The 21,184-nt window shown below is 40.1% G+C and overlaps 2 protein-coding genes across 3 annotated transcripts; both read left to right on the top strand.

Moving 5' to 3' along the window:
• The first annotated feature begins 400 nt into the window (after positions 1 to 400).
• Positions 401 to 13,896, top strand: rtf1 (RTF1 homolog, Paf1/RNA polymerase II complex component). The gene is made up of 18 exons (XM_058615322.1): positions 401 to 584; positions 4,966 to 5,076; positions 5,562 to 5,712; positions 7,008 to 7,209; positions 7,338 to 7,455; positions 8,635 to 8,746; positions 8,848 to 8,986; positions 9,063 to 9,240; positions 9,885 to 9,967; positions 10,072 to 10,159; positions 10,314 to 10,421; positions 10,505 to 10,582; positions 10,678 to 10,799; positions 10,934 to 10,991; positions 11,607 to 11,684; positions 11,790 to 11,891; positions 12,429 to 12,540; positions 12,828 to 13,896. The coding sequence occupies exons 1-18, from the start codon at positions 501 to 503 to the stop codon at positions 12,932 to 12,934; spliced, it is 2,031 nt and encodes a 676-aa protein (XP_058471305.1). The 5' UTR covers positions 401 to 500; the 3' UTR covers positions 12,935 to 13,896.
• A 415-nt stretch (positions 13,897 to 14,311) lies between these two features.
• On the top strand, positions 14,312 to 20,515 carry golga5 (golgin A5). Of its 2 annotated transcripts, none has more exons than XM_058615321.1 (13): positions 14,312 to 14,500; positions 16,118 to 16,783; positions 17,269 to 17,466; positions 17,553 to 17,766; positions 17,862 to 17,985; positions 18,139 to 18,342; positions 18,442 to 18,612; positions 18,710 to 18,838; positions 18,923 to 19,021; positions 19,257 to 19,479; positions 19,691 to 19,790; positions 19,884 to 19,947; positions 20,037 to 20,515. In XM_058615321.1, exons 2-13 carry the CDS (start codon positions 16,126 to 16,128, stop codon positions 20,115 to 20,117), a joined length of 2,265 nt encoding a protein of 754 aa, XP_058471304.1. In that variant the 5' UTR covers positions 14,312 to 14,500; positions 16,118 to 16,125; the 3' UTR covers positions 20,118 to 20,515. The 2 variants fall into 2 exon arrangements, with proteins under 2 accessions (XP_058471304.1, XP_058471303.1); XM_058615320.1 differs by having other exon boundaries at positions 17,553 to 17,772.
• Positions 20,516 to 21,184: the final 669 nt, after the last annotated feature.

Below are 21,184 nucleotides of genomic sequence, written 5' to 3'. Positions count from 1 at the left end.
ATGTGGGTTGCATGTATACTTTGTGTTGTTGTTTTATGTTCATTATATGTGGGTGATACATACATTATGTGTGTTTGTGATTTTATATAGCTGCAGATCTATCTTTCTATCTATCTATCTATCTATCTATCTATCTAATCTAATCTAATGTATGATTTTCATATTTACTCTATGCATTCATTCTGTAGATTTGGTTGCCTTGGATCTTTACGATGACACATTTTCAAAGGTAACAGTAAACTCTGCCTATTTAACTACTACTGCAGTGATTACTAGTTTATTAAGCCTGATTCTGTTGAGATCAAAGTTTTGCAAAGGTGTAATAAAATTACACGGGTAAACAGAGCGTCAACAAAGGTTGCGCATGCTCAGTCGTGCCTTTGTGTGGCTCGACTCCAGCGCGAGCCAACAAGCTAAGTGGTTACTGGTTACTAGCAGCGGCTAGCTTCAAACATTCAGACGACACAGAGGTAGCTAGCAGGTTAGCCCCGCAGCTAATCATGGTGAATGTGAAGAAGCGGAAAGGTCGAGTCGTGATTGACTCGGACTCTGAAGACAGTGCCAGCGATGACAATTTAGATCAGGTACGTGCGAATTGTTTGTGGGTTTTTTACATTTTGGTGCAAGTGTTAGCGTCCTGAGTTGCTGCTAGTTTGAGGTGAAGCTAACCTACGCTAACTGACTGCGTTTTGTTTTGGCCTCGCTGAGAGCAGATGCCAATTTTAGTCACTTTTTCCGCGTCCGGTTCTGGTTAAACGCGTATTTTCAAACACAGACTGGTTATTTGTGGGGTTTCTCGGGCGTTTGTGTGATGTCCTCCGCATCGAGTTACGTGTTTTTGGTGTAGCTCACCACAACAGTGTGGTAGCACTGGGTAGCTAACGTGTGCTAACGGTAAGGTTATGTTGGAGAGATGCTAGAAGTCATGCAGTTTAATGTTGACATGAACATATCACGCTATCGAGTAAACAGATGTATGGTGGATAATGTTTGTGAGCTGTGAGACCAAACGAGGATGGACCATGTTTACACAAACTGAAGCTGCAGTGCAGCTGCACTTGATTTAGCTCGAAGAACCTTATATCCTCAATGACGTCAGTGAGCGCCACTGCTACTCTGTTGTCAAACAAGCTCAGGAGAGTTGACTGGAGAACTCCAGTCTTTAACGTGTCATGGACTGTCACAGCACTGCTGCTCGGATGACCATTTCCATTGGAAGGACACACTATTTCACTACTAGGTGTGTCACGATTCTCCAAACGCTTGATTCGATCAGATTTTCGGTTGTACGGTCACAATTCGATTCTCAATTTTTTTTTCTCTCTTTTAGCACAGATAGGTCTCCAATTTTTTGATTGGTCTTGTTGATCATTTACTTAGTTACTAGTAGTTGGCAGCAGTTTTGGGTTAGTGGGACGAGGTAACGTGTAGTCTTGTTATAATGGCTACAACCACAACACTGTCGCCCCCCCCAAAATGCCACCTTTGCTTTCTAAAGTCAGCATAGCCTCTCCGTGTGTAGCCAACACATTGAAGCCTTGTTTACATTTTTAACCAATGATATATCAGACATATTTGATTTGATCGTTAGACACCAATTTTAGCCAATTATTTGTTAGACCATAGATCTTAAGGCAGTGGAAGGTATGCTGTGTTCCAGTGCGTCCGGACAGGATATTTAAAATCAGGACTGTCCGGCCTAAATTCAGACTTATGGTCACCCAAACTGCTGCTCCAGTCAACTCCAGTGTTCGTAATCTACCACTATGTGTCTTCCAGAGGCAACAAACAGTTTTCACCCATCATATAACCAGGTTATTGTTATGGTTTCAGTTTCAATCAGTATTTACTGTAACTCTCGCGTCTATTGCCTGACAGATCACTGCAAAATAGCCAATGCTCTAACTTAATTCTACCCTCATAAATTTATCAATTGTTTTGTATCCTCAATCCGAATCCATGGCTAAATTACCACCACAATGAAATGATTTCTTCCTCGACCATAGGCATCATTCCCAGAAAATTTCACCAAAACCTATCCTTTACCTGTGGTACGAGAGGTTCCTCTGGTGGTACCCGGAGGAAAATTAGAAATATGTGATCTAAGAGTGGAATGAGTAGAAAATAAATCAAATCACAAAAAAGTCATACACAAATAATAATAGTTTAAGTCACCTTATCTCTCGCTCTATCTTAATCTAATTTCACTTTACCAGTGTCTGTAGTATATGTTAGGAAGGTGAGGATGATAAGAGAGCAAATTATATTAATCAGAATAAATTTGCCCCCTGTGAAATATCTGTAGCTGACTTTGCTCGACCAGTTGACTCCACTGTATTTTAACCTTGGTCATAATGGTTCTAGAGCTCAATGTTTTCGCAGGTGGTACAAGGTATCAAACGTTTGAGAAGCACTGCTTTACCTTTAGGCTGTTCCTGAACAGATAAATGCAGCCAAAAACATAATCGCCTTGGCAGAGGTAATAAAAGATGATCAGAAGTTGCTCAAATAACAACAGTAGTATTCAGTGGCATCTTAAGAGCTGATCATATCTTTACAATAATGTTTTGATTCACCTCAGTGAAGCCAGAAATCAATTTTCAGGAATAATAATTAATTGTTCTGTTGTACTGTAAGTCTAGGATGCTTGTACTTGTTAACTATGTGCTCACTGGGGCTGTAAACACAGAGTCGACTGGTCGATGCGTTAATGGTCTATCGTTAATTTCATCAGGAGGAAAGTACCAAGTGCTAATGGGGGTGTTTTCAGAGCACCCCTGGTAACAGATGTAACACAGGTAACAGCGTGTCTTCAGAGAACACCCCCCTTGTTTTCACTATTTTGTATTAGCCCAACCCACTAGAGATGGATGGATTAAAGAACGTCTACGTTCTTCAACGTCCGGTGGTTTTATTTAATTTTTGAGCTTTTAATTTTAGGCTACAGTCAGTCCTCTAACATCCATGTCAAAGACATCGGCAGTGTGGCAGCATTTTACAAAAATATATGGCGGGAAAAAGTCGAATGCAAATTTTGCAAGCAACAGTTTGCATATCACAGCTCGACTACAAACATGGCATATCATATGAAAACAGTAAGCTAACTTGTCTGCGTTAGGTTGCGCCGTCCGTTTTGAATATGAACATATCAGAATTGGCACATTTTCAATGTTTTAGTCTAATAATCGTTGATTTGTTGCTGCAGACGCAATCACCTGCAACGACGACAGTGTCCCCCAGATACACCCAGACAACGATAAGTCTATTTATGTCTCAGCCGTGAAGCTGAGCTCCTATGTTCGGACCAAGAATTTATTTGGTTGATACATCCGTAGTGCTCACCTTTCCTTAATAGAAAATCACAGTAGAAGGGATTATGTTTACGAAAGGCCAGTTATTAAAAACTGAGCATTGTACAGTAGTTTCAATTGCAACAACACATCATTTTATACTGATGTAGACAAGAACACTGTGCGTAAAGATGTGTGCGTTTATTGTTTCGCTTACTTGTTATGTCACTCACTGAGTGACATAAGTATACTCCTCCCTCCTTCCTACATCATCTCATCAATGTGTTTGCTGAGGGTAGTGTACCGCTCACGATAAATTGTTAAAAAAAAATTGCGATCTTGATTCACAACTACATGTGCTATCACTTCTAAATGACAACAATTATTTTCTTTTATTTCATAGCTAAATCGCAAATAAACAATCCTATTTTCCTCTTGGAATTTACATACATATGACGCACCTTTAACATCACATGATTCAGTGGGGGGCGGAAGCCCATCTGCAGTTAAGAGTTTACAAGCAGTGGTGCTGAGTGAGTGCGGCACAGAACGTAGGAGAAAGTGTGTGCTAAGGAGAAATAAATGCGCCATGGATGTTGATGAAAACTCAGGTGGTAGTGATGAGAATCACACAATCACCCAAGCTTGTGCCGGAAAAAGGTTTGGATCAGCTCGCTGCTTGCGATCACAGGCTTTTAGCAGTGCTGTAGCTAAATACACCAGACTCCTGTTGTCCATGATGACATTTAAGACATTTCCTTGCTAAATGTTGGAGATTAACCCACCTTTTCAGTATTGTTCAGTCTTTTTAACTGATCTGCAGTTCTGCGTTGTTCGGTTTGATTCTTGTGCCACTTCCTGTGACTCTTTATGGAGTTCTGGCTCCATATTGGATTAAGTGCTGTTGGATACTTGAAGAGTTTCTTCTCTCAATCCTCAGTTAGATCTTCTCAATCACAATATTATTGCTGAGGCCTATGGTGGTGTTTTGTTTTTTCTTCCCTCGACTCACTTTGTTTCTGGCATGTTTGTGATATCGTAGATCACACTCGGGTAGTAAAACACCACAGGGCAGAACATGCTTCTCTCAGTGGGAATAGTGTTCTGACTGTCTTGATTTTTTTGCGGCTTCACTCGGGTACCAAACATTTCAGTGTATATTAGTTCCATCATGGCAGTTCTTGATTGGCTGAACAAGCTCCGTGAAACAGAGAAGGGTATTAGCATTGTGCGTGTTGTGATGCGTTCAGGCTCCGTGTCAGAAATAGTATCTTAAATCAAAGTGCTGCAAAAATCGAGTTCAGACTAGTCACTGGCACTGCTCACACTATCATCAGAAACCTCCTCTGTTTGCCTCTGTGTTCACGTCTTGTGACCTGCATGGAACAAAACTATATTTTTACTTCTGCCTGTGATGCAAATAAGGAAACGTTGTTTGGTCAATTGAAGGCTTTCCATGGATGCATCCTTGTTCATCAGTTGCACGTGTGATGTTCTGCTATATGAATATTGCAAAGGTGGCCCCTTGGTCTTGAAATATGATTTGTGGTTTGGATCTATTCACACCTACTGAATGATCTTGAAGAATATGAGCAAAGCTAATGTTAACTGGACTTGTAGTTACTCAATTTTGTGGGATCTTTCTGAACCATTTAACCATATTCTTTTTTTCCAGGAGCTTCTGTCGTTGGCGAAGAGGAAGAGGGTCGATTCGGGTGAGCAGGAAGATCCAGTCAGCAAACCCGCTGCTTCTACAGACTCTGAGACATCAGACAGTGATGATGAGGTATGACAGTACAGTACGGTACGCTTTGGAAGTCCTGGGTCAGGCTTGCGTTTTGACTGAGAATAGTACCTTTTCTTAGTCGGTGGGGTGTGGGCTGGTGCAGTGAGATTGAACATGGAGGACATACATCAGTAATTTATTTCCTCCTCGGTTTGTGGATGTTTGTCTCAACAAGACATCAAGCTTTGCCTTGACTGTCATGGGATATTTACACCGATTGCGAGGGAGTGTCATTTTTCTGTCGCCCAATCAGCTGACTGTTGTGGGTGGAGCTAGTCTAGCTCCACCCTGGCTTTACCATTTTACTCTGGTACCCCATGGGAATGGTGCAGAAAAATGGAATGCCTGGAGCTGGTTATTTTGTTACTGTGCCTAATGGAAATGGAAATGCAAAAAGAATATATACCATGCTGTTCCAAACGGAACCATTCCACTCGGTGGAAACACGGCTTGGGGTAACTTTTCTTTTTTTTGTCTCTGTCTAGTGGACTGTGGGTGGCACCAAAGGCAAAAAGAAGGTTAAACCAGGAAAAGGGTCTGAGAAGAAAAACACCACGAAGAAGAAAGTTAATAAAGCAACAGCATCTGGCAGCTCTGATGGCGACAGCTCAGCAGAAAGCTCTGCACCTGAGGAGGGTATGTGGACAGTGCTTCAGTCACATGCTTTACTCATGATGGTGGGGGCCGTGGCAGCAAACCAACACATCTCATGTTCATGAAGTCTGTCAGAAAGCGTAAATAAATCAGAATGACTTGACGTGGAATGTAGATGACCTGACATGTCTTCAGGTATTTTAGGCAGCTGGGATGAGGTGACTCACTCGATTATCCCCTTTATGTCAGAGCAGCAGCTAAGCTGCCAACACAAATATTCCCTATAAACATTTACCGACATTCATATAGGATAGTGTTTATAGTTTGTTTATATTCCCTGTTTACTCCTTTTACCTTATTTGTATTCTGTGTTAGAGATTTCGTATCCTTTTTTCGATTTACCTAGCCTATTGGTGTTGTTATTTATATGCCTTTAATTATTTTGTGCCTTTTATTTGACTGACTCTGGGAGCCCTACATAAAAAATTCCTATATGACCGCTCAAAGCTTCTTTACACTACAGTTTTGCCATTCACCCATTCACTCATACTTTCATACAGCGCATCTATTTTCTATCACACATCTTTCATACCCATTCACACTCTGCCGGCACAGCATACAACACGGGGTTAAGTGTCTTGCCCAAGGACACTTTGGCATGTTGACTAGCGGAGCCGGGAATCGAACCCACAACCTTTTGGGTTGAAAGATGACGCAAAACTTTTAGCAATGAAGAATACACACAGATTGAGGGAGCCACATTATCAATATCTACAGCTGTTGTCATAAACTCTGGAAAATACCTGTAAAAATGGGTTTGGACACTGAGCTACCGTCGCCCCAATATATGCCTGGACTGTCTGTTTGTGCACAAATGGCAAATAAAACATTTAAAATCCTGATACTGTTCCATAAGGTGATTGAAAAACTACAGGAAAAGTTCTTGGAATTTGATCAAAATTTATCAAGTTGATCAAAAAAATATGCTTCACTACATGGAGAGAAAATAACTGTATCACATACTGTCTTTAAACTGAAACTGAAAACAAAACAGAATACTTTATATTGATACTTGACATTTTAGTTATGTTTTTAAATAATTATCACAATAACATTGTTGAGCCGTAAATGTCCAAACCCATTTTTCCAGGTATTTTCCACAGACATTGAACCACCATATGGCTCCCTTGATTTTCTGTTGGTGTATTCTTCACTGCTTAAAGTTTTGCGTGATCCGGAAAGATGGTGTAGAGAGTTCAAAATGAAAAGAAGCAATGTTATTGGTTAAATCTCCACTTATTGATTCCAGTTTGTGTGAATGAATTGCTCTTTCCCAGGCGAGGTGTCTGATTCAGAGAGCAACAGTTCGTCCTCCAGCTCAGACTCGGACTCATCTGAGGACGAGGTGTTTAAAGACGGTTACGATGACGACTTGATGGGAGACGCAGAGGACAGAGCTCGTCTGGAGCAGATGACGGAGAAGGAGAGAGAACAAGAGCTGTTCAACAGAATTGAGAAAAGGGAGGTGCTAAAGAGACGGTGAGTGGTGTCCCCCTTAATAGAAAGATGATGGTTCAATTCACCATTGCATTTTATCTCATCCCAGTTCTCAAAACTAGAGTCTGAGATTCTCACGGTTACTCATTTCTGACCGGGTGTGTTGACAGGTTTGAAATTAAGAAAAAGCTGAAGACGGCAAAGAAAAAAGAGAAAGAGGAGAAGAAAAAGAAACAGGAGGAAGAGCAAGAAAAAAGGAAGCTATCTCAGGTTCCAGACATACAAGCGGTGAGTCCAGATTCATGGGTATTTTAACCTCTTCTCAAAATAAAGATAAGACTTGTCAGATTCCACCAGAAGTGTAAGTTTCACTGTAGATACCACTGTGCCAGAGTAAATGCAGATGGGACCCACCATAAACGAAGTATTTTTTCCCTCGCCCAAAGAAATATTGCATTTTAAAATAAATATCAACTTTAAAAATGTGCATTAAAAGCTTAAAAACTCATGGAAGTCATGTAACAACATGTGGATAGCTGTGCAAAGTCTGATGATGCTGAAGTGAAGCAGAGTAAAACTACATAGGTTTTTACGGGTACAAAATTATTAAACCCATTTAATTTTATTAACGTGTCACTATTGGTCTAATAAGAACTTGTTTTGAATTGAAAAAATAAAAAAGAATTTAAAGAATCTATATATTTGCGGCATTTTTCTCTGGAGCGTCAGAGACTCAGCCTGTTCAGGGCCATAGCTCCGGCTAGCATTGGCAATTCTGGGTGATTGACAGCTCGTTTTAATCCTCTATACCAATAGGATCAGGCTGCGGTCTCCGACTGCACGTAGCTCCCTCTGTTCGCACGTCAGAAGGACACAAATACGTATGACGTAGTTTGACGGACATTCGCCCTTCTCCAATCAGGACGAGCTAATGTCCGTCTGGAATGACCAATCAGACCAGGAACAGTCCCCAAAGCATGCTGGGAAGTCTAGTTCTCCTTTAGAAGCAGTGAAAATAGCTTGTTTTGCTCAACAGCAAAGGTGAGACAACATTTCTGGTTGTATTTCTTGAAAGTGAGTTGTTGTTTTGCTCTTATTTTGCTGCTTTTTTTTTAACATGACTACGCCGATTCTCCGGTGCCGCTTTTCAATGTTTACACTGTTATGGTGTTTTGGGCTCGTGTTGGTTCGATCAGTTGGCGTTAAGTCTGTGTTTGGTGAACATAAGAATGTTTTTTGTGAGCTTTTAGCCAAGTTTCTGAGCTTTCTGTGGGTATGCTGCATGTCAAGAATGATCAAAGGTAAACATGCCTTTGATACGTATGTGCCACAGTGAGTGGGTCTGCCTCTGGTACCAGGGGAGACCGGGAAGAAGAGGTTAAATATATCGGACTTATAGAATAAGACAAACACACCAATGTGTTCACGTCTCTGTACATAATTATTGAAATGCGCTTTCTTCTCTAGGTCACGTCACACAACAAGGAGAGACGATCAAAACGTGACGAAAAGCTTGACAAGAAGTCCCAGGCCATGGAAGAACTCAAAGCTGAACGTGAGAAAAAGAAAAACAAAACAGGTGGGTGTTTTTTTTTTTTTTTTATGTATATATCTTTTTTTGTTTGTGACATGATTGTGTCGTTTAAATTCTAAATCCTGACACTTGTCTTTGGTGAGCAGCCGAGCTTCTGGCCAAACGCCTGCCCCTGAAGACGAGTGAAGTTTACTCTGACGACGAGGAGGAGGAAGAGGAGGACGATGACAAGTCATCGGTCAAAAGCGACCGAAGTTCGCGCTCTTCGTCGTATGATGACGACGAGTAAGTGTCATTATGCGTACTCGCCGTGAGTTCTTCCCCGTCCCTCTGCTTTAACGCTGCGTGTTTATGCTCACAGGAAAGAGGAGACTCCACCAAAGTCACAGCCCGTTTCACTACCAGACGAGCTGAACAGAGTCCGCCTGTCCAGAAACAAGCTGGAGCGCTGGTGCCACATGCCCTTCTTTGCTAAGACAGTGACTGGCTGCTTTGTGAGGATAGGGATTGGGAACAGCAGCAGTAAACCAGTTTACAGGGTGAGTTTGTCTTTGGGGTAAAGTCTCTTTACAATGACAAAATTTAGCATTCAAAATTGGTTACTCAAACACATCCACATACATAACTGTCCTATCTGGTTTTTTTTGTTAATTGAATGTATTTGGTTCATTTTCGTATGTCAGCAACAGCAACGATTGCTTTAGAGCAGTAGTGGGGAACTATCACACAATGAAAGGAGAAGACGAAGCGATAACGACATTTGTAAAAAATAAAAAGTATATACATTAATTATCTACCGATAAAGTGACCAAGAGAAAATGGAAGATAGCGTTGGCTGTCTTTTCTCTTTTCTTCTCCTCTGGTCAAGACATTTTTGGAGGGGTTTTGGGGGTTTTTAGGTCCGGGGATTGTGAGCAAGCTCACAGCTTGCCTGCTCTGCTGGCATCCAATGTGTTGCAACTCGTGTTATTGTTTGTGTGGGGGACCAAACCACAACATAAATTTGTGGCCTGCAAATGACTAGTCTATTATGCAATTGGCTGCACCATTGTTAACTACGAAGCCAGTATTTCAATTTAACATGCTTTAATAATATCTGGTGGCACTTTGGTTATTTTATGTGTTAATGTGATACGTTTCTTACATAGATCGCCTTTTAATACATTTTTTTTGTTTGAGAAAGGTTGCTGAAATTATGGATGTGGTGGAGACGGCAAAAGTTTACCAGCTTGGTACGACACGAACAAACAAGGGATTACAGTTAAGGTAGGAATGCACTTTCAAATTCTATATTTATTTTTAAGGGAGTCATGGGGTCCTGCTCTTACTCTTATTACTCTTATATTACTCCTGTTTTGCATCTTCCTCAGGCACGGGGGCGACACACGGGTTTTCAGGCTTGAATTTGTATCGAATCAGGAATTTACAGAAAGCGAGTTCATGAAGTGGAAAGAGGCAGTAAGTGTATTTAAAAAGAGGGAAAAGTGACCAAGCAATAATGTGTATATACTGTTCTCATGTACAGTATATAGTGAATATCCCCTTTGAGGGATAAATAAAGTTCATCTTATCTTATCTCAAGAGACAAATCCTTTGATTCTCTTCATTGCAGATGATTGTTGCTGGGATGCAAGTACCAACTCTTGACGAAGTCACCAAAAAGGAGCAGTCCATCAAAGAAGCTCTCAACTACAAGTTCAACGACAAAGACATAGAGGATGTAAGTCAAGTTTCTTGAAATGTCTCCGCACTGGTTTCCTCATGGACAGAGGGACGATAAGATTTCTGTTTTACTTTCTGCAGATTGTTAAAGAAAAGGACAGGTTCCGGAAAGCGCCACCAAATTACGCCATGAAGAAAACGCAGTTACTGAAAGATAAGGTGAAGTGAAAGCACTTGAAAGTGTGATGTTTAATGTCAACACAGTGAAGTTACTGGTCTGACTTTTTTTTTTCATGTCTTTGTTTTGAATCAAGGCAATGGCAGAAGAGAATGGAGACGGTGATAAGGTGAAAGGGATCCAGGATGAGCTGAACGAGCTCGAGGAAAGAGCAGAAGCACTTGACAGACAGAGGACCAAGAACATCTCTGCTATCAGGTACATCAGCAACACTTCTATTACATTATATTAGCATGTAATACTTTGTGGATTTAACATTATGCTTCCACGGTGTATTATGTACAATTAAATTGAATAGAGAGACTAAAGAAAAATCCTACTTTACAATGCAGCTACATTAACCAGAGGAACAGAAGCTGGAATATCGTTGAATCTGAGAAAGCTCTCGTGGTAAGTGCATTTGTCTCATAATACTGTACATCTGCTCAGTTCACTGTGATGAGTTTTATTATAAAAAGACTATTAATGGATGCTCAAATTTGATTAACTAGCAACTAGTTATTATTTTCATCATCGATTAAGCTGTCAACGATTCCCCCCCCCCCCCCCCCCCCCGATTAATCAATTTGTTTATTGGTCCAGAAAATGTAGAAAAATTATGATCGATGTTTCCCATAGAAATGATAATACTGTTATTCATATTTTAAGGATTTCTTTATTATATAGAGCACAGAAGCCAGGAAATATTTACATTAAAGAAGCTGAAAAGTCACAGAACTGATTTAATTATTGAAAAATTGATGAAGTAAAACACTCAATAGTAATTATAAGTCTCTATTCTCACTAGTAGAATATTGTATATTTGATATTAGTGAGGAAAATGTCATGATAAATTAATTATATCAGCACACCATATTTTCCAGGAGTGTGCTGCATGTGTCTTTACCTTAATATGAGCACCAGTGATGCTGTCACTTGTTGAATGTATGGGATGAACACGTCAGTTGTCCAAGCCACTTTGCTGTAAAAAAGAAACTCATTTTCGTTTCCCCTGTTTTCGTCCAGGCTGAAGGACAAAACGCCAAAAACCAGCAAATGGACCCTTTCACTCGAAGACAGTGCAAACCCACAATGGTGTCAAATGTAAGATTGTTTTAAATTCCATTTTTATATGTACATTGTAAGCAAATGTGGTTGACTGTAGATCTGTTCCTCTAATCGGGTGTTTTGCTCCTGCTGGTTGTGTAGGCCAGAGATCCATCAGTCCATGCAGCTATTCTGGCTCACCTCAACCAGAAGTACGGCTCTGGGTCAGAACAAGATCCTGCGGGTGCTGACAACAACAAGCTGGTAAAGCACCACTCTCTGTTCTTTCACATATTCACTCTTTTCATATGAATTTGTATGGTGGTTTCTTATGAAGTGTGAAATGCAAAATTGCAACATCCATAGTGCTGTTTATTCACCTGTGGCTTATTTGTAATTTTACAAAATGACAGACTCTTATAGCTTAAGTCAGACTCTTAACTGTTTGTTGCATATGGTGGGGGTCACATGCTCTGCATTGTGTTAAGTAAATGAAGCCAGGTTCGGACTACAAACTCTTTTGGAGGCTGTCTCCGTTTAATTTCTGACAGAAAGTGCATAAAACAAAACAAAAAACACCAGCCATACACATGTGGAACCCCTAAACAAATACAATTATTTAAATAATTGTACATATGACAAAAAAAATAATAAAATATATCAATTGGGAAGTATAAAGCTGAAAATGACTTGTTTTGCTGAAGGAAAAGTTCCAACAGGAACTATTACCACATGAAATAGATTAGTAGCTTTACCATAAAGAGGTCTAATATCGTTTTTTTGTCTGTTTCTCTGTTAAAGGGATTAAATTCAAAAGATAAAGACGTCCCCAAACCAACCACTGACCTCTCAGAGGACTTGTTTAAAGTCCACGATTTTGACGTTAAGATCGACCTACAGGTTCCTAATGCAGGTGAGATGATGTCTCTTGTTTGTTATTGATACGAGAATATGAAGGGAGGTCATACTTTGTTGTAACACAGTGTTGTGCTGTGTTCACACCAAACGCACCACAGGATTGTTTTTGTGCCGTTTGTATCTATGGTGATTTCTGGAAGCCCAATTACTTTCACTAGAAGAGTAGAGGAGTATTTCCTTTCTTTTCTCCATCAACCTTGGCTGAAGATACTTGGATTGTAACTAGAAGTGTCAATAATTAATTCATTTACATGTACTGATTTTGGGTTTTGTGATGTGCAGAGGCAAAGTCTTTGTCTGTGAGCTCCAATGCTCTGCCGGTGAAGGACGGCGCCCCCCGCAGGTCCCTCAACCTGGAGGACTACAAGAAAAGGAGGGGGCTGATCTAATGTGGCCAGTCCATTAATCAGAATCCACATCACATGTGTAATTGGTTGTGTGTTTGTTTGTGTGAGTAAGTGAGTGAGACTGAGCAAGTTAGTGAGTGAGACTAAATGAATGAATGAGTGTTGATGACCCCTGGTGTGTTTGTGTGTGTGAGTGTGTTTGTGTGTGTGTGTGAATGGTGATGCAACAGAGTATCTATCCAAACAGAGGAAATACTGAGTGTAGACTTTTTTTTTCAAAGGATCTCTTAGAAGACAATGTTCTTTTTTGTTTTGTTATTTTTTTATCACACAAAAACTTGCATACTGAGTTATTTGTGTGTGGTTTTTTTTATGTATTTAACTCCTCCCCCTCTTTTGGAGCCGCTGGAGTCCACTCCTCTTTTCTTTTTTTCTTTTTGTCTCTCATAAGGACATGGCGCTTGTGGATTCTTACATTGAACAAGGACACTATTTTAGAAGACTTAGATTGTTGAGGCATTTGAAATGACTGGAGGACATTTAATGGAGTTGACCAGCGATGAATGAAACTGTAAATTTCCCAACCCCCTTCTTTGACAAAATGTGTGATTGTCTGCGCCTGCAGTCCATCCTAAATTTGAACAACTGCTCCTATTTTTGCGGAGTGTGACGATCACCATCCCTGGGTCTTCATGACCAATGTGAAAAGGTTGACAAACGTCGACTGGACATTTATTGCTTTTTAAGTCTTTGAAACAGTCCACTTTGAGAAAAAAACCCTTTTCTATGACTGGCCTGGTTATTAAAGTGTTTCTTCGTTTCTGTTATCTCTTGGTCAGTTGTACATGGGGACAAACTCCCCTGCAACGTAACTCCCAGAGCAGATTCTACGTGTTAATCGATTGTGTCCATAGTCACCTCCTGTATTGATGTGGCATGCCATGTAAATATGCATTTTGGAGTGAGTGCAGGGAAAAAAAATAAAGAGGCACTGTTTCATAAAATTTGTGTCATTTATGTTCTCAAACCCTGCACAAAATACCAATAATGTTATTGCTAGATGTTTTAGATGTTATTTCTTTTATTATTCTTGCATATATAAATACTCCATTTATTTATATTGACCATACTGATATCATTTTTAAGTGTCACATAAGTAAAACGACATGATCATCAATCGTTAAGAAGCAATTAGAATTTCCCAAATTAGCATCAACCATGAAATTATTCATATGTCAGGATAATGTGGAAGTTGTAATTTTTTACAACTTGTAATATTAATCAGTCTTACCTCAACCCATGATATTAATGAATCAAAATGATATTCAAAATATATTGTTGGATTGGAAAAAGTTCATTAACATAGAAGACGCTGAAACGTTGGTTAATTTTTGATCAGGCGATTCTGAGCACGCTCTGTTGTGGGGTCCTCGTCATCAACACTTCCGGGTCCACGTATCGAAGAGGTTCACCAACATTACCGATGACAGATAATGAACTTTTACTTAGTTTATTTACAGTGCTTTACTTTTTCATGCCCACCCGTTAAGCATCGACGGTAGCCGGGTAGATAGAGACAATCTGAGACAAGGACGGTCGTTTCAAACGGTACGTAGAATGCGCAAATCTCTTCTGTAACCAGCTAGCCCGTTAGCCTTAGCTACGACAGATTATGTTGAAACAACTAATGTTGATATCAAATGTAATCTAAGATGTTCTCCAGTGACAGCTTCTTTATAAGTCAGAAAATATACGATGTCGCCACTATGTTGAGTGATTATCTTAAGCATGATAACGACAGAAATTGTTCATGTTCAGGGAAAGCCTAGTTGTGATTTGACACTTAAATCCTGCTCACAATAACTATATGACACAGAAACGTAACCAATGGCCCAGTCATGTAATCTAGAAATAAGATCTTCATGGTTTAAGATTTTAAGATCCTGACTTAAGATTTCTGTGGGTTATATTCTACTTGTATTTATAAAGCAATATAATATGTGCATATATGCCTCCTCTCCTACTTGCAAAATCCACAACAGTACAATATGCTATCTTTTTAATCATGCAGACATTTTAAACCTTGTCATATGTCATTCCCTCTATACTCATTGTAGTATTCATTGGTTTACAATCTATAAAACGCTACTTGGACATTCACATCTATATCTAAGCCAGTTTAGCTACTGCATCCAGTATCAGCAACCAAGTCTAACACATGGTCTTCACACTGTCCCAAAAACCAAGTTCTGACAACTGTCCCTTTCATTTGCTGCATCAAATGACTGGAACTTGTTGTTTGAGGCAATTATTAATGACACTTGTAATTACTGTTTTTAAGTTTCTAAAGAATTCATGTACATGTGAGTTACTGTTTAAAGTGTTTGATGTTTTTATCTTTTGTTTTCTCCCCCTTAACAGAGGTTTTTATTTCTGGCACTTGCCAGGCCAGCATTGTAAATACTAATATATGTATATGTTTTAAATGCATACACATAAATGCATATGTTTTAAATGCATACACAAAAATAAATTATCGCAGTCCCCTGAGTCTGTAGATTCTCAATTCACCCAGCAATCATGGCTCATATTTTCATTTATTAAACTCACAGCTTGTCTTGGTTGGAATAATGTGAGTATTACCTTTGTTTATTCAGGGCAGTTTTGGTGAGACACACATTTGCACAGTAACACCCTGATCATACATACTGTACATGTGAACGCTGTCCAGTACAACCAGTGTGAACTTTTGGCTCTTTAGCTCCGCTTGAGCAGTTGTGTGTACCTTTCACAGGGAACTCTTTGTGGCTCAATTTCCTTGGTCGTTTTTAAACTCCTGGTAGTTATTGTCATGGCCAGCATTACCACTCTCACCTTTTGTATAAAATTAAATAATATAAGAACGCTTTTGAAAATTGCAAACCATAAGGGAGCACACACAAACCTCTGTCAAGGCTTCTCAGTCTTCCACAGTGTCAATACACTCAAAAGCATCTAGATCCACATCACCACCAAAATCACACTATTTCTTCCTAAGGTTATAATCTACACCCCTCACTTTTTGGGTTAAGATGCTCACAGACAGAGAAATAGGCAAACGCACAACATAACCTCCATTGTAGAGATAATATAGAGATTAGACACAAGGACATATTAAGCCAAAGTGCTCATTTACACTTTCAGTTTTCATAATTGTCAAAATTGTCCTGTTGTCTCTGGCACTAGGATGCAAAATGTCTTGGTTTACTGACCTGGCTGGAAAGGCTGAAGACTTCCTGAATAAAGTGGACCAGGGAGCTGCTACTGCCCTGACCAAAAACGAAGCAAGAACCTCCTCCTTTTCATCCCCATTTGAAGAAGAACCCACTGTCAGTCCTGAGTACAACACTGCAGGGTACAAGGCCGAAACAGCTGTTACACATCCCACCTTTCCATCATCACTAAGTGCACCAAACTTCATTTCTGCAGTAGCTGGAAACATCAAGAAATCCAATGCGACCTTGTTGGCTGGCACAGCTAATGTACCCAGCACACCCTCTGCTTCTGGCAGCAGCACCTCCAACTCTGCCAAGACGTCATCCGGCTTTGTGAGGCCCAAAAAGAGTGAGCAGGACGTGGACGAAGACATGCTCTTTGACTTTCTGAACAGCTCAGAACCCCCAGCCGCCACCAACAGGAGGGAATCAAGAAGGGAACTTACCAAAGTGGTTCCTGTTATGGAGGCCCAAGACCCAACACGTCCTCCTCCCTCCACCAGTCCTTATACAATCCCCTCTGTCCCGTCCACACCTCCCTCAACCCGCGGTGTATCCAGGGCCTCAAGCCTCAGCTCGCTGTCGGCTTACAGCATCAAAACCTCCGAGGAGAGCTCTGCTAAAGAGCAGACCCAAGGTATGAGTAATGACACTTAACATGTGAGTATTAAAAAGGAACTGTCTCAAGAGTAGTGAAACATTTTTCAGTTTTACAGGTTGTTGTTTTTAATTATAAAAAAGGTAAATTATAACTGCGTTTTCGATAATATTAATAGAAAATAGTTTTTCTAACTAAATTTCTGATTATTTCTTACTTTACAAACTGTAACTGTCTGTATAATCATGGTGATACTTCAGTCCACATGTTTTGACCAATATTCCAGAAAAGAAGAGAATTAGATTTTTCATATGAAAAGCTTGAACAGCATATTATTTGGCCTTTACGTGTGAATAATTCATCTTTTGACCATTGCCTTTTCAGTTAATTGATTTAAAATGTCAAACATGCTGGCAGAGTTCTCTTGTCTTATATTCATTTAATAACCAAGTGATTTCCAGGCATTTTTGGCTGAATTCTTTTGTGTGTGTGTTCCATCTTTACACGTACCTGGCTGCCTACAGAAAGAATTGAGAGTTCAGACTCAGGCTTGACTGTCCCTCAGGACATCAGCAGGCAGGAGCCTCCTCCCCCAACTGTGGAGCCACAGAGCCACATCCTGTCCAGTCTGCGTCTGGAGAACCAGCTGTTGCGCACTGAAGTGGCCTCCCTCAACCAGGAGATGGCTTCAGTCATCCAGAGAGCAAAAGACTTGCAAGATGGCAAGAGAAAAGATACATGTGGAATAATGTTGGCAAATACGGCACGCCTGTCTCTCTATTGACTAAGTTGTTCTCTACTCTTGCAGAGTTGAACAAGGCGAGGTTACGTGCAGACAAATGGAACTCGGAGAATTCTCAGTCTGACCGTACTTTACGGGAACTTCGCTCACAAATCGACGACCTGGAGCAGGCACTTTCAGCCAAAGACGGACAACTTGCAGTGCTGAAGATCAGACTCGATGAAGCTGATCAGCTGCTGAAGTCTCGCAGTGCTGCACTAGAGGAGGCACAGAAGGAAAGGTCAAGGTACAATCCTGTGGCCATAGTTGATTGATGTGTGTGTATGTATATATATATATATGTATAAAGATACCACTTTACTGTTTTGTTTTTAGAATTATTCAGGATCACACAGAAGGGAGCAGCCTACATTCCCAAGCTCTTGAGACGATACAGGAGAGGCTGCGAGAGGCTGACATTGCTCTCAGAAGGGAACAGGACAGCTTCCGGCAGATGCAGGTACATACAGAATAGTTTACTCTTAATTTGCTATTTACTCTGCCATGTACACTATATGACTGATAGTTTAGAAAATCCATTTCAGCTTTGCCTTTACTTATTTGATGTTTTAACACAGAAGCAAAACTTAATACATCCTCCGTTGTTGTGTAGAGCGAGTACACTGGTCGACTGTCCAAACTGGAGGCAGAGAGGCATACCCTTGCAGAGACGGTGACTGCAGCAGAGCGACGAGCCGCTGAGGAGAAGTTAAGGGTCGATGACCTCCAACAGCAAATGAAAAGTGCCAAAGCAGCAGCTGAGTCTGCCAAACAGGAGTTACAAGACTATAAGCACAAAGCTTCACGCATCTTACAAGTGAGACTCATTGAGGTTCTCTAGAAATGGAAATGTTCATTTACTTTTAGCTTTCTTTTTGCTTGAATTTACTGAATTCTTCAAATATGTTTTTCCTAGTCTAAAGAGAAGCTAATCAGCAGTTTGAAGGAGGGGTCTGGTCTGGACAGCCTGGATGGCAGCGGGGCCATTGTTCTGGAGCTGGAGGAGCTGCGTCACGACAAGGAGCTGCAGAGGGAGGAGATTCAAAAACTACAGGGGCAGGTTCTCACACTTCGAACAGAAATCCAGGTGAGATGATGTAAATGGCACAAAATAAAGAAATCAAAGATGGTATGGTGTTCCTAGTCGTTCAGTCGCTCAAGTGATTCATGTTTTTCTTTCTTAGGATTTAGAGAACCAGGCTCTGACGGAGACAGACGCATGGCGGGAGCAGCAGGTGCAGTTACAGGACCAACAGGCCTTACAGAACAGAGCTAAACAGGAGATGGAGGTTGAGGTGGAGCGCTACAAACAGGTCAAATACAATACAATATATAAATCCTCTCATACTCTTCTTGAGATATTTTTTTTAATTCATTGTATGTGTTCCTTAAAACAGGAGCTGCAGTACCTAGAGGAAGAGCAGCATAGAGCCAAAGCAACTCTGCAAAGTCGAATCAAAGACAGAGAAGATGAAATCCAAAAACTCAGGAACCAGGTCAGTTTCTTTATATCTACATAGGGGTGTAAATACAGAGCCTTAATGCTTGGTCAGTGCTTATATGATGACATCATATGTGTAAAAGATCGATTAACGGTCAATGGTCCTGAGATATGTATTTATACTCGACAAATACTTACCAGTACCAACAACAACATACCAGGGTGCCTTACACTGAACCTTTATTGCAGCTTTGCTGATTTATGTCCTGTTTTTTTATTTACTCTTGCAGTTAACCAACAAGACTCTCAGCAGCAGCAGCCAAATAGAGCTGGAAAACCGTCTCCACCAGCTGACGGAGACTCTGATCCAGAAGCAGACGATGTTGGAGTCTCTGGGCACTGAGAAAAGCTCCCTGGTGTTCCAGCTGGAGCGTCTGGAGCAGCAGCTGAAGAACGCTCAGGGTGGACAAAGTGGAGGACCGGCCATCAACATGAGCACCATTGAGGGACCAGGTAGGCAAGACGGGATCACGATTAAAAACATCAGTGTATTATTGAAGTTTCATGTGGGGAAGGCCATGTCAGTTAGCCCTCTAAATTTGATATTTCTGCTCACAAAATAAAAATAAAATAAAAGAAATTTGAACCAGAACAGTTGCTTTATTTGGCACAGTTTCCAATCTTTTGTCTTCTTCCCTGGCTTCTTTGTCTGTTTTTATTTCAGGAGCACGACAAAGAAACACACCAGTCCTCTTCAGTGATCAGGACAGTCCTGGAGTGTATGGTAAAGTACGTAAGGCCGCCAGTACCATCGACCGTTTCAGGTAAGATCTTACATATTTCTCATGATTTTATTGACATTCAATTCTTTTTTGTATTGTGGAACCTTTTTGACAAATTGAAAAACTTGATTTCAGCATCAGACTGGGAATCTTCTTGAGGCGCTACCCTATAGCCAGAGTTTTCGTTATTCTGTACATGGTGAGCATTTATCTAATCAATAAAATTCATGTAATTCTGATTTAATAAAAGAAATCAACAATCCTTTTTTTTTTTTTTTTCTCACACAGGCTATACTGCATCTGTGGGTCATGATTGTTCTTCTGACTTACACACCAGAAATGCATAGTGGGCAGCCTGGTGGAAGATAGAAGAAGTGAACATTTTGAATGGCTGGGGTTTTAGATTAGTTGAAGATGTTTCTTCCTTCGATGTAAGGATGGTTATTGACTGCTGGAACACGGGCTCTGGGACCTGAACCTCCCTGTTTTGCACAGAAATGTTACAAAATGAAGACATTTGCTCTTGATTCTTCTTGATCATTTCTAACAGAAGATTAAAAAAGCTGACAGCTGCGTTTTGTTTTTAAAATAATTACAGAGTGATATATTGTTATTGTTGGTCTGCTGAAAGGACATTAAATCAAACGTGAGCTCACATCTGTTCTTTTCTTCTGCTTTCAGACATCCATTCTCCTCAGAGATTGTATTTAACACTATGTAAAAAGAAAAAAGATTGAGTCTTTTAATAAACAAATTGGGGGAAGACACTCTGCCTGATACTTTTTCTTGCACATGAAACAACACACAAACAAGCATTTATTACTTTGATATTAAAAAGTAATGTTACTAGATAACTGAGAACTCTGCCATATTAAAAAGTAATGGTATTAAACATTGATTGAAAAATGTCAATCAATGTTTATCAAACGTGGAAATGATGATGTCCTCAAATGTCTTGTTTTGTCCACAAACCAAAGGTATTCTGTTTGAATTATCTCTTTGTTGTATGAGATATAAAAAGAAAACAGTTCACACAATGAGCAAGCGAAGAGAAAAGAGGGGAAAAAAAACCAGTTGGACTTGGAGACTAGCAGACTTTTATCAGTTTCTATAGTAGGAAATTCAGATTTCATTTTCCCTTGACTAAAATGCAATGGTTCAAGTTGTAGTCTTGTCTGTGTATCTGCAATACGTTGGTGCATTTATTTATGCATGACATAATTTTGTGTAGATTTTTATTTTTAAACAACATCAGACAAAAATATGAGAGCGAGATTAATAAAATTAAGAAGACACAAGCAAGAAAGGGTGAATAAAAATAAAGGCGTTGTACCTTTGCAGTTGTAATGCACATGTGTAAATGGTAAACTTAGGCATAATATTGTTGAAATTGCCATTTTCTTTACAAAACACATTATGAACAATCTGAAATTTCT

This window comes from Solea solea, chromosome 18, assembly GCF_958295425.1.
Source record: "Solea solea chromosome 18, fSolSol10.1, whole genome shotgun sequence".
In the NCBI taxonomy this organism is placed as follows: Eukaryota; Metazoa; Chordata; class Actinopteri; order Pleuronectiformes; family Soleidae; genus Solea; species Solea solea.
Note: the sequence above shows the minus strand (reverse complement) of the source record. Positions and strands in the feature narration are given on the sequence as shown.